The sequence below is a fragment of the Dromiciops gliroides genome, chromosome 4 (genome assembly GCF_019393635.1).
Source record: "Dromiciops gliroides isolate mDroGli1 chromosome 4, mDroGli1.pri, whole genome shotgun sequence".
NCBI lineage: Eukaryota > Metazoa > Chordata > Mammalia > Microbiotheria > Microbiotheriidae > Dromiciops > Dromiciops gliroides.
In genome coordinates, this window is record NC_057864.1 from 112,214,310 (window position 1) to 112,227,769 (window position 13,460).

Consider the following 13,460-nt stretch of genomic DNA (forward strand, 5'->3'; position numbering starts at 1 on the left):
CATAAATAATGGTAATAAGGAGTGGCTAAGAGATTGTACCAAGTAATTTTCTTTTAACATTAATACCTTAGGGGGAAAACCACATTAATACCTTAGTTAGAAAACTTCATGTATATTCCCACATAGCAGATACCAACAATTATAATAATGTCTTATTTTATCTAGTACTGTTGGGTAAATGTGGAATTTTCAATAGGTAAAATGTTCAGATAGCTGAAATCTAGCCCTTTAAGCAATAAAATGCCTTACATTTTACCTATTTGTGGTAGAAACCTCCCCTGATGCCCCTATGTTTTAAAGTATATTCAACAAAATTTAACCCTTCCTGAAGATTCATGGTTATGATAAGCAATCCCTGTACTATGTGATAATGCAATAATATACTCAGGATTTATTGAGACACATACTTGAATTCCCCAGATGGTGGGACTGTGCTATTCTATTAGTGGTTCAGTCAAAAACTGACACTTATGTTCCCCTTCGATAACTGCTTCAGGGACTACTGAAGCAAAAAGAGATTTTTCCACCACAAGCTAATCCTGAGTGATGTTAGGTAAACGAATGTAATGAAGAATAGTCACTGACAATAACCTCAGTCAAACCTCACTTCAGCTGGATTTTGCAACAGTGGGATTTGCTCTCAACTTGCTTTCAGAGCTGTCTATGTTTTTCACTTAGTTCAGGGGTTTGGTGGTCTCTATCTTACTCTTAATAACAACCAAATATTTATATATACACCTCAGACTCTAAGTTTTACAAAATACTTCCAAAATTCTGTCATTTCCTTTCCTGCTCTCTAGTTATAACTGCAAGCCAGAATCAAGAGTAATAAAGAAAAGTCTGAAAGCTTCATATCATATGTAAGACCAAGTCAAATATAATAGAATTCCTAGGATTGTTCCATGGGAAGAAGGACTGCCCATTTTTATCTTTCTATGCCCAGCACCTAGTGAAGAAGCTGGGACACATTTTATGGTGTTTTGCTTGTTTGTTTGTTTGTTTTTTGCAGGGCAATGAGGGTTAAGTGACTTGCCCAAGGTCACACAGCTAGTTAAGTGTCAAGTGTCTGAGGTTACATTTGAACTCAGGTCCTCCTGACTCCAAGGCCAGTGCTCTATCCACTGCACCACCTAGCTGCCCCTGGGACACATTTTAGACACTTAACACATGCTTCTTCACTGATATGCTCACTGCTCTTAGAGTGAAGTACAGGAGCTTTGGGACAGCTGTTTCTGTTGGATTCGAAGGCTCCCATTTATTCATTTCAGTTTCCACAGAAGACAGATATTGCTGGATAAGATATTATGCATGATAAATTCCATTCACCCTTTCAAGTCAACCACTTATAAGAAAATGAAACATTTTACTTGTAGCACAGCATAGGGAATCTTACACCTAAGCTTTGAAGGTGAAAATGACAGTGGCTGCCTGTCCTTAGGATGCTTGAATGGCAGGGAAAGGCAGAAATGGACTGTTTCTTATACACCAGGGTTAAAATTGTCTTGGAAACACAGCGAATCTGGAGGGAAGCTTCCCAAGACTCATAAGCTGGCTGGACACTTACTGTAACTGCTACATTTAGCTCTAGTATAATTGCACCTCAATTCACTGATCAATCCAGTGGCAGAGCAAAACAAAAACAACCACCCCATTACTTACCTGTCTTATAAAGAAATCTCCATGAATTAGAGAAACAATACCAAAGTTTGTATACTTAAATATGTGATCCATCAACCACATCATCTGAGCAACAACCTGAAATATTCAGAAAAGGAGAAATAGTTAAATCTTAGGTGAATGGAACCTGACTTAACTTGACTACTCGGACTTGGAAAAAACACCTCAGGCTACACCCATAAGAAATCTGTAGAGCCCCTTGCAAGCTGGCTCAAACCTACCTTCAAGGCTTATTACATACTATTCTCCTTCACACACTTTACAGCGCAGCCAACTGGGCCTTTCTCCACACGTAACATCTCATCATTTGTACAGGATTTCATCCAATCCTGGGATATACTCTCTCCTCACTTCTACTTGTAAAAAACAAACAAAATCCAAACCCTAGTTTCCTTCGAAGCTGGGTTCATGCCTCCCTGCCGACTACTTGTATCATTCCATACAGTCATGTGTGCAAATATTGTCATCTCCTATAGAGTGCAAGCTCCTGGAAAGCAGGGATTGTTGATTTTTGTCTTTGTATTCTTGGTGTTTGGCAGAGTATCTGGCAAATAAATAGTAGGCACTTAAATCCTTGCAGGTTAAATGACTGAATGATTAGAATACTAATGATAGTTCTAGAGATGAAAAAGATTTAAGCATAGTTCTGGGACCTAGGGCCCTTGAACTCAAGATTCATTGCACAGTTCTTTGTTCATAATAGATAAAATGAACTTTTAGACCTTGTTGTTATTATATTCTGTTATGACCAAAAACCAATTTCTTTGCTTCTTTGGGATTAAAACTTCCCAAATTTTTGGACCTCAAATATCCCACTCTAAAAATGACAATAGTAAAATAATGCTTAAATTGTTTGTTTGGTTTTTTTTAAGTGAGGCAATTGGGGTTAAGTGACTTGCCCAGGGTCACACAGCTAGTAAGTGTCAAGTGTCTGAGGCTGGATTTGAACTCAGGTCCTCTTGACTCCAGGGCTGGTGCTTTATCCACTGCACCACCTAGCTGCCCCTACAAGTAGGCAATTTCGAAGGGGATATTTTTGTTACGTATTTGAATTTATACTGAAATGTGAGCAAAGTGTTCCATATGAAGCTGTTCAAGGGGAATACTGACAAAGAAATAGCTCATTAAAACTTAGCTACCACAATTAAGAGAGTTCATCTCCAACAAAGTCTTTCTCTTCCTCTGTCACAGTAACGTGAGCATGTAAGAGAGCTTCAGGTAGCTAATCCCATAATCATAATTTTTTTAAGTATTAAAAAGAAATTTCTTTCTTTTTTTTTTTTTAAGTGAGGCAGCTGGGGTTAAGTGACTTGCCCAGGATCACACAACTAGTAAGTGTTAAGTGTCTGAGGCCGGATTTGAACTCAGGTACTCCTTACTCCAGGACTGGTGCTCTATCCACTGCGCCACCTAGCTGCCCCAGAAATTTCTAATAAAAGTTTTTCATATGAACTCAACCATCAAGATGTACTCAAAGAAAAAAATAAAAGAAATATCTTTTAACCATTAGGAAGCCCTGGAAATTAGAGGAAGTGACTACTGAACATGTAACCCAATTTGAGCTTTAGTGTTTTTAAAATATTGAAGCCATTTAACTATAAACACTCTCTCCTTAGATACTTCAATGACTCAATGACCTTAGCAATGTGGGTACTATGTTTCATCTTGTGTGACTTTTCTCCTGTAAATCCATCACAGGGGTCCATTTAACACGTCAGGGGCCTTCAGTATGTTCTCTTGGTAAGACAAGAATAACCATAAAACACGAGTCATCCACTGGTTAATATTTGCTCTCTACATTACCAGCCCATCTTTTTATGGTCATATATTTCTCTGATGACATTCAACATGCCACTTTTGTACAACTCCTTTTTTGTAATATATTGAATGTAGCTTGCTAATGCCTCCTGTGAACTTTCCCATTGCCTTTTGTAGGCTCCTCAAATTTAATGCTTCAGAGATCATAATATTCCAGGACTGGTAATCATATATCACCATCTTAAGAATTCTACTGTTGGGGCAACTAGGTGGCGCAGTGGATAAAGCACCGGCCCTGGATTCAGGAGTACCTAAGTTCAAATATGGCCTCAGACACTTGACACTTACTAGCTGTGTGACTCTGGGCAAGTCACTTAACCCCAATTGCCTTACCAAAAAAAAAAAAAAAAAAGAATACTATTGTTAAAAAGACAAGCCTTTGTTTTGGAAAAAAAGAGCTTAATACACTCTTGGGCTTTGTTGTTTGTTTTGGGGTTTTTTTTGCAGGCAATGGGGGTTAAGTGACTTGACCAGGGTCACAAAGCTAGTAAGTGTCAAGTGTCTGAGGCCAGATTTGAACTCAGGAACTCCTGAATCCAGGGCCGGTGCTTTATCCACTGCGCCACCTAGCTGCCCACTCTGCAATATTTTAAAATCAGCACGATGTCATATCTAAATAGTAGAATCAGGAGGACCTCTCTATCTACAGAAAGTCCTCTTTAATTTAGATTCCGCACTTAATATCCTCTAGGAAAGTAACAAATACCTCTGATGAGCATATGCTTCCCTCTTTTTATACCTCACTTGATATTAGTAATCAAAGGACTGAAAAATTATTTTTACTGTTAACAGTGCAAAGAATCTAAAAAATACTTGGGAGACATCTTCAACCAAAAATACTCAGTAAGATCTTACATTTTATATATCTTCAGGACAATTAGTTGACATTAAGTTTTGGTCTGTTGTAGCTTATCATTTGCAAGAGATTGCTCTCTTTTCACAGCTTTATCAAGAATGTCTTCAATGTATATGTAGATTATTCTCAGAATAACTTTGTAGAGATGGGAAAGTGGGAATATGGTTTTTAAGTTTTTGATATTATCTCAGCTGTCTTTTTTGGTGGTTATGTTTTCAATTTTATTCCCTCATGTTTGCTTTTCTTGACTCTTTCAGCTACCTTGAGTTTTCCATTTTTCAATGATCTCAAAATGGGGTTACCTCTGGTATAGATCAGCTTTGTGTATATCTATTCGTCCAGCTGCTTATCCTATCTTTGTTTTCTCGGTGCCATTTCCATTTCTACATGCAATTATATCTCTGACCATCACATTGAGTTTCATTTGCTGTTATGTTATCTGGTGTTCCTGAGTTTTCTTGAGTGAAGTATTAGCAATATAATCTGCCTGAGGCTCCTGTGTAGGCTACAAGCCCTTTCTTCACTTTTTGTTCCTGATCCATTCCACAATAAGAAAATATCTCTAATAATCACCACTTTACTTTTAGCTAATAATTTAAACAAACAAAACCCCCACATTTAGATAAGTAGATTCCCAGTATTATAGTACTTATAGTAAGTGGCCTGTTAAACAAAGGAACTGGCCTCCTTCAAAGCTCAGCTCTACTCTCACCTTCTCCAAGAAGCCCTTCCTGGCTCTCCTCACACTTGTGAGAACATTCTCCCCAACCTTCCCAAGATTAACTTCCCTTTAACAATGAAAAACTCTTGTATGTAGGGAGGTATCTGCTTATTGCCTCCCCCATTAGATTCTGAGTTCTTTGACAGCAGAGGACTGTTTTTCCTTTTTTTGGGGGGGTATCCCCAGTACTTAACACAGTATCTGGCATATTCAGTAAAACGCCAGTTGAAACTATTAACAAAGGCATCTTGCCATTTTGGGGGAGTGCATTTATAATCAAAAAAGTTGTTTAAAGTAAGCTTTGGCTTAAGTCCTCTAATTCCCTTCATTTTTTGGATCAAAGTATTATAGAGCTGTCAATCAAGTCTTGTTGGTGATCTCAAACTTATATAACTGTACTATAATTCGATTTCTTAATTAAAAACCTAATAATGTCATTAGATACAAGACCTCTAAAGCTGAGTGAGTGACAAACTCAATTACTGACTATCTATTTTCTCCCTTTGAAATTAAAGGTATTAATATACCAATGAGATGGACTTCAAGAGTTACTGCAAGCAAAATTCCAAGTTTCATGGTTTCAAATCTTAAATACAAACCTATTTAAATAAATCAAACTCTAATTTATTAATCATGAAGACAGGTGGTAAAAACTTAAAAAAAATAAACTCAACTACTTTTTCAGTATAAATTAAACTTGTCCTGGAGTAGATGTTTATATGCTTATTCTTGGAGATAAAGATTGCCGCACCATCACTCAAATTCACCGATCACACTTTGTGGACGAAGATCATCCATTCTTTTTGTTTTCAAGTTAAATGATCGTAGGGGAACTTATATAACAACATTGGATATAACTTAATGGAAACATAAAAGGAAAATGCTTCTAGGCAAAAGAATTAATCTGGAAGAAATGCCCTGAATCTTTCCTGACAGAAAGATATCTTCTCTAGAGTGGTTGAGTTCATTGAGTACTCTGGTAAAACCAATATACTAGATTGTACTTAACACATATGCCATATACATTAATCACTTTTAAAGAATGAGAATGCAATTAAATATTAAAGAATATTGAACATAATTTAATCATTTCTCAATGATTCAGAAAACACTTTCAGAGCTTTCTTGCATGCCTCCAGGAAATAATTATTAATGTCAAATTATCATACTTCCAAGTACCAAAGTTCTGGTTAACAAGGATCTCCAGTTTATAAAATGCTGAATAAACCAGCTTTTATTACAATTCAATACCAAGTATCAAGTGGGCAGGAAACAGTTATTTTAATTCTAAGTGTACACCTATTCCATGACAATCCTTCACATTTTAGCGAATTTGTTTCTATATAGCTATTTTCAGAATTCTATAATGCAAATATAACAAACATTCAATATACATTTTAGTAGCTGTTATATACACAGCACCTATCCTCATGAAGCTTATAATTTATTTGGAGAAGTATGCTATATATAACAAAAGATAAAGCAAAGTAAAGTATAAGCAAATGCAAAATCACTGTGCTATAATTCAAATGACTTGGGAAGAGGAGAGAGATAGATGTAGAATTTCAACAAGCAGACACAAAGGAGATAGCATATATCATGAAGAAGGCAGCAGAAATGGGAAAGAGTGAGGTATATTTGGAAGATGTAAAATAGCCCATTTTAATCTGAATATTAGGTAGGAAGTTAAGAGAAGTATGCCTGAAAAAGATTCTAGAGGCACTTGAATGATAATAATAATAATGCTAAGAATACAATCACATAATACTTTAAGGTTTACAAAGTACTTCCATAATAAATGTCTCCCCATTTACAATTGGGGAAATGTAAAATTAAAGAGTTTGGACTCTAAGCAATACTGAGTCACCCAAAGTTTTTGAGATGAACAGTGACACTTAACAAGAGTTCTACATTAAAAAAGATTAATTGGTCAGCAGTTTATGGAATAAATTTGAGAAAGAGAAACTAGTAGCTGGAAGGTACAATAGTACAATAGAAAGAATGATGGATTTGGAGATAGAAAACCTGGATTTAATAATAAGAGTTGACATTTATATAGTACCTACTGTGTGCTGGGCACTGTGTTAAGGGCTTTACAAATATTATCTCATTGGATTCCCACAACAACCCTGAGTTAAGTCTTATCATCATCTCTATTTTTATAGGCAAGCAAACTGAGGCAAACAGAGGTGAAGTAACTTGCTGAAGGTCATGAAGCTACTAAGTGTCTGAGGTGGAATTTGAACTCAGGTCTTCCCGTATTTCAGGGATTCAGTTTATAGATGAGTAAACTGAATCCCTTCTTATCTCTACCTCCTAGCTTCCCTCAAATCTTGGATAAAATCCTACCTTCTGCAAGAAGCCTTTCTTGATCCCCTTATTGCAAGGTAGTGCCTTCTTTGATTAATTGAACAATTTAACCTGTATTTACCTTTATATATATATATAGTTAGTTGCATGTGACCGTTAGGTTCTGGGCTCCTTGAGAGTAAGGACTATTTTTGTCTTTCTTTACCCTGAGCTTAGAACAGTGCCTGACAAATAAATGCTGACTGAATTGACTTGACCTCTCATCATCCCTGCTAGAGGTGACAAGTAGTGTAGTGGTTAAAGTGGTTGAAGTCAGAAAGACCAGGTCCCAATCTTAGCTCTGACTACTTGTAGTGTGTCTTTTCAGTCAGTTACTTAACAGAACTCTGAAAATCTGTTACCTCATCAATAAAACTGTAATAATAATAATACAATTGGAAGGGGACAATAAGGTATTTGAAGGTTCTAAACCTGACTGTCTGAAAAAATGGTACCACTAAAAGATCTGGGTAGGTCAGGTTTGTGGATGAAGACAAATCCAGTTTGGGCCGTGTTGAGTTTGAGGTGTCAGAAGGACATTTACTTGGACATATATAGTATAGAGCTGAAAATACAAGTTTAGGGCTTAGGAGAAAGGTCTCTAGGGCTACATAAATAGACATGGAATTTCTTGCTTAGAGGAAAAGGACATACTCCAAGACTCAAAGTTTTAAATGTAATCTTGATTTCATTTCATTATCTATAAGTACATTCTGGTCATTCTAAATCAGATTAGGTATGTAAAATTTGTTAGCTATCATTATTATTCTTTCAAGGTATATAATCATGATGTCTAATTCATCATATTTTCTTCCTAATTTTGAATTTCTATCAACAGTACTACTCTTACTACTTCCTCTGCTACTACCTCTAGAATGAAAGCTTAGAATCTTCTATAGAATGAAGGGGTTGAACTAGATAACCACAAATGTCTCTCCCAGGTCTAAATCTATGAGTTTAGTGTTCTTTCTCTCCCTTGATCAATTATAGCAAATCTGTCTTGTTAACTCACTATAATGTCTCTCATTATCTTTTGCTTCCTCCCATTTCTACGGCTACCATTCAGGTTTAGGCCCTTAGCACCTCAAGTACTGCTTTATCCTTCTAATTGAGCTCCCTATCTCTTGTATTTATCTTTATTACCCACATTTATGTGAGACAAAATCATCAGAATGATCTCAAAATAGGGTTCTAAACATGTTATTCCCTTGTTCAATCAAAAACCTTCAATGATTTTCTACTTCTTCAATAAGAAAAGTCCAAAATATCCAGTCCTGCATTTGAGGACCTCTGTAAGCAGACTTCTCCTAACTCATTTACTACTCCTTGTCAAAATGTAACCCTTGATCCAATCTGGCTGGTCTGCTCACTCCTGCTGGAACACACCCTAATCATCCTTGCTTTGTCTGATCTTTTGCTTCTATGCTCCACTCTCCTCAACATAACACCCATTCCATTCCACTTAACCAAATACTACCCATCACTCAAAGCCCTCTTCTTTGAAGCCTTCTCAAGCTAACCTGGCTGACAATAATTTTAATCCTGTCTGAATGTATAGCTCTTGTCTATATGAGTCATGATCATTTATACTATAATGCCTTGTGCCACCTCAATTGTGGTGGTCATGTTCCTTAACTCATAGTGGTATTTAGCTTTACATGTTTATATCTTGTTTTTTAAGGGAAGAAACTATGTCATTCGTCTTTCTGATAGCAACTAGCATAGTAATTTGTATTTGGTAGTTACTTTTATTTATTATTGATTGACTGATATTCTTTTTATTAGGTCAAATACTCACTTCATTACTATTTATATACTTAGTTTCTCCTATTTGGTATATTCATATAGATAACTACTTTAACTTTTTTCTCATTAAGCAATGATTTCTTTAAAGATATGGCTGAATTTCTTTTCAAAGAAATATGCACATAAATTGGATAGATTTATCAAAGTACATTAAGTAAAAGCAATATAACAGCTGCAACACTAGCAACAATCAAAGGGTATGTTTAACATCATTCTTCTCAAAATAGCTCCATTTTTATATGACTAAATAGTCTCTTAAGAATTCAATGTCTAATACTAATTCTTTTTCTTAAATGATAATACTCTATAAATTTTTCACTCTTAATTTTTCAATTTACCCTTAAACTCAACATCCTTTGACCAACCTGCAGACTTTAAATCTGAGAAAAGAGCAATATTTAAACTAGTGAAAATCAACTATTAAAAATTCTAGTCACATATTTGAAATACTGTAATTCCTGTCTGACCCCTTTTATAAACTTTTTTTAAAAGGGAATGGGTTCTCATTATTTATAATGTATCAAATTTAATTGTGTCTATATTTGCTAATTAGACTTTTGTAACCTAGAGATAACCTACCATTCCTTTGTCCTGTAGGCACATCATTAAAGTGCATACATCTCCTGTTGCTTGATGGTTCACCAACATCACCGCTTCATCTTCTGAAATTGCTTTAATATCTTCACCCCACTCCATTACTGTAAGAATAAAAAGTTTCAAAGCTTTCATTTGAAGACTTTATGTTGCTAAAAGTCTTTAAGTAGTACGCATGTGATACACTCTAGATTAAATTATGGCATATCACTTTATTATAAAGGATATAAAACAGATTAGAGAAGTTCTTCCTACAAAATTAGAAAACTGACATTTTTAAAAGCCCAGAATATACACATGAAAGGGCTTTTTTTTACCAAAAACATAGAGACATGTACAAAATTAACTATTTTAATCTTAATGTAGATATTCCCTCATTTCATGTAAATTTACTTCCCAGAATTTTGAACAGAATTGATATGGCAAGGCACTATTTCATTTTTAAACACTGAAGACTTAAACTTAAGGATTTTTCAAACAAATATGTAATACATATGAAATTATTATTTCTAGTGACAAAATACATCATGGTTTAATTCTACTGGAAGCCATTTTAAATATACATACAAATTTTGCAAAGGCACTAAATTCCAAGGGCAATGAGAAGGAATGACACAGCCTTGACCAACATCTTTACCTCTTTTACCTCCAAGATTTTCAACTAGGTCTATTGTGAATTATATGGTCCCCACAATATATAATAGTCATATATTCATGTATCTATATATATTCACCAGGTTTTAAAAAACTACTTTATAAACAACTTTGTGAAATTATAAAGCAGGAGTTATTTTGCTACGTAACTGATAGACAAATTTCAAACTGTACATTTGTATTGCTTTTTGCAAAAGAAGGAATAAAAACATGAAAAGGAAAATTATTGTGGCATATTTTGATTTATAAAAATTCTTCCTTTAAAGCCCAATTAAAATTTCACTTCTTGTGTGAAGCTTAATAGCTAGAAGGAGTTTTTTACTTTTTTGAATGAATTAGCTGTCTATAACAGTCATGTGGTACATGCTTTGGATTATTCATTAATTTTCAAATATACAGATATCTTTTCAATACTTCCTTATATTTCCCAAAGCAATGAGCTTGAGCCCCTTATAATTTTTTATTTAAAAAATTAAATTTATCTTAACCTTCAAAATTTCCTTAAATGTTTAAAAGGACAAAACAAGTAAAGCTACAAAAGGTTTCCCAACACTACTCCAGTCAAGAATATATCAAAACAATAATTACATTAGCTCAAAAATAACAAACATTAAATATATAAGTATGACCATGGCTTTATGGTTTACAAGGAAAAAAATGCAAAACTAATGTATATCTTTTTATAGTGCTAAAAGATTTAGCTGTATGTTAAAAGCTATGTTTCAAATGGATAGAACTGGGGCAGCTAGGTGGTGCAGTGGATAGAGGGCCAGGCGTGGAGTCAGAAGGCCCTAAGTTCAAATTCCACCTCAGACACTTGACACTTACTAGCTGTGTGACTCTGGGCAAGTCACTTAACCCCAATTGCCTCCCCAAAAACCAAAAACCAAAAAAAATCAAATGTATAGAACTATACATTCTTCTCTTGAATTGGGAGAGATAATCACTTGTTCAGGAAAATGTCTCCCTTCAAAAGGCTTTCCTGACTCAGTTTTCAGCATGCTATTAGACACTGTCATATACTAATGGAATATTATGTCAAATATGTTTTCTTTTGGATACTTTTATTGTATTCCACTTAAATGGAATGAAAAGTAATGGAGGAATATCCTCTTGTTTTACTTTTAAAATTAAAATACCACATGTTTAGTCTACAACAAAAATCCAGTAGTCCTTTTCCTACTCACTCTACCTACTATCTCTAACACAATTTTAAAAATCAAATATTACTCAATACTATGTGTATTTTCAAATTTTCACACTTATTTCTACTATTACACTACCTTGGCTCAATCCACTTTGGAATCCAGTTCTGACTCTCAAATCAGAGGATGTGGGTTTGATGCCAGCTCTGCACCTGATGAGTAATGTGACCTTGATCAATTCCCTTCACTTTTTGGGGCCTCAATGTCTTTATCTGTAAACATGATGGGCTTGTCCTGGAGAACTGTAAGGTCCCTTCCAGATCTAAATATCTTATGGATCCCTATGACTAACTGAAATGCATATTTACTTTTCCATTAATACCCTGAAAAGTGGGCATATGACATGCTAAAACCATTGGCTATTCCTATTTACTTAATAAATTAGGAGAAAATTCTTCTAATTTTCCAGATTTCTAACAGTTAAAACAAAACTGAAACATAGGTAAGGAACTATGGTTGCTTGGGCCCTCCTTAAGAAAATAAACCTAAACTTTTTCAGGAAGTTCTTCCAAATTTAAGAAGTCATTCTTGCCTGAACAGTCACAGAGTTACAAGAACAATACAATCATCCCTATGGGATAATTTTATACATACGTCATTTCTGAAGAACAGACTACCCCAAGGAGTTTTTAAGCTTGTATAGGTTTTACAAGCCCATCACAAAGAAAGGCATGGAAAGGAGATTGACACAATTTAAATGCCTATCACGACCACATTTAGTTTCAAGGAACTCCTTAAAATTACTTTTAGAGGCTTATGAAGGAGTCTTAAAATGACTTTGCCAACCTAGTTTACAGAATTAAGTTTGAGAAGGACCTTAAAAATTATATAGCTCAGTCCTGTTAATTTACAGATGAGGAAACCAAGGCCCAGAGAAATTTAGTGATTTGTCCCTGGTCACATAGAAAATGCTCAGGTTCTGAACACCCACAACTTCTGACTCCAAATCCAACAGTCTTTCCACTGTCCTGCTTTGTTTACTTGGGACTTTTTTTCATTTACTTCATCTAAGTTCTTTTGCCTGTTGCCTATCACACCCTAACCTATAATAGTACCCCAACAGATTTGAATCAATTACTTGCTCTTTTTTTTTTGCAGGGTAATGAGGGTTAAGTGACTTGCCCAGGGTCACACAGCCAGTAGGTGTCAAGTGTCTGAGGCCGGATTTGAACTCAGGAACTCCTGAATCCAGGGCCAGTGCTTTATCCACTGCGCCACCCAACTGCCCCCTCAATTACTTGCTCTTAAAGAAGGCTGATTAATTTCAAATTCGATTTCCACTTTGAAATTAAAAAGCTCATTTACTCTTCTAGTCCCTAGGATCATCCACCTAAGTTAAGTGTCTATGTATATATGTATGTCTATCTAAATTAGGGAATCCCAATCCCTAGATCTCTAAATCAACAAGGCCACAAAACCATTTCAATAAAAATTACTGAGGTTCCCACAATGTAAGGGAAGCCAACAATAGCAGTTAGCATTTCTTCTTTTCATTCAGTGATTTTTACAGAGCCTGATCACTACTAGCCTTCTTTTAAAAATTATTAAAATACAAAACAAGAGTTTGTCTTCTCTCCTTCCTACTCCTCCCCTCCCCCTGCACATTGAGAAAAACAAGAAAAACATAAGCCCTGTTATAAATATGTAGAGCTGAGTAAAACAAATTCCCAAATTGGCCACGTCTGGGAAAAAAGAATGTCTCAATATGCACTTTGAGGCCAACTCTTCTCTTTTAGGAAGTGGGTGGTACATTTCATTGAGTCCTCTAGAATTATGTTTG

At 35.2% G+C, this 13,460-nt stretch overlaps 1 protein-coding gene across 4 annotated transcripts in view; it reads right to left on the reverse strand.

The window, feature by feature from the left end:
• Positions 1-13,460, reverse strand: part of LPGAT1 (lysophosphatidylglycerol acyltransferase 1) — an 89,509-nt gene that overhangs the window by 31,947 nt on the left and 44,102 nt on the right. For all 4 annotated transcript variants that reach the window (XM_043963973.1, XM_043963971.1, XM_043963970.1 and 1 more), the window contains 2 exons: positions 9,807-9,925; positions 1,660-1,755 (listed from right to left, as the gene is read on the reverse strand). In XM_043963973.1, the coding sequence (XP_043819908.1) occupies positions 1,660-1,755; positions 9,807-9,925 (215 nt within the window). The remainder of the gene's footprint in view (positions 1-1,659; positions 1,756-9,806; positions 9,926-13,460) is intronic.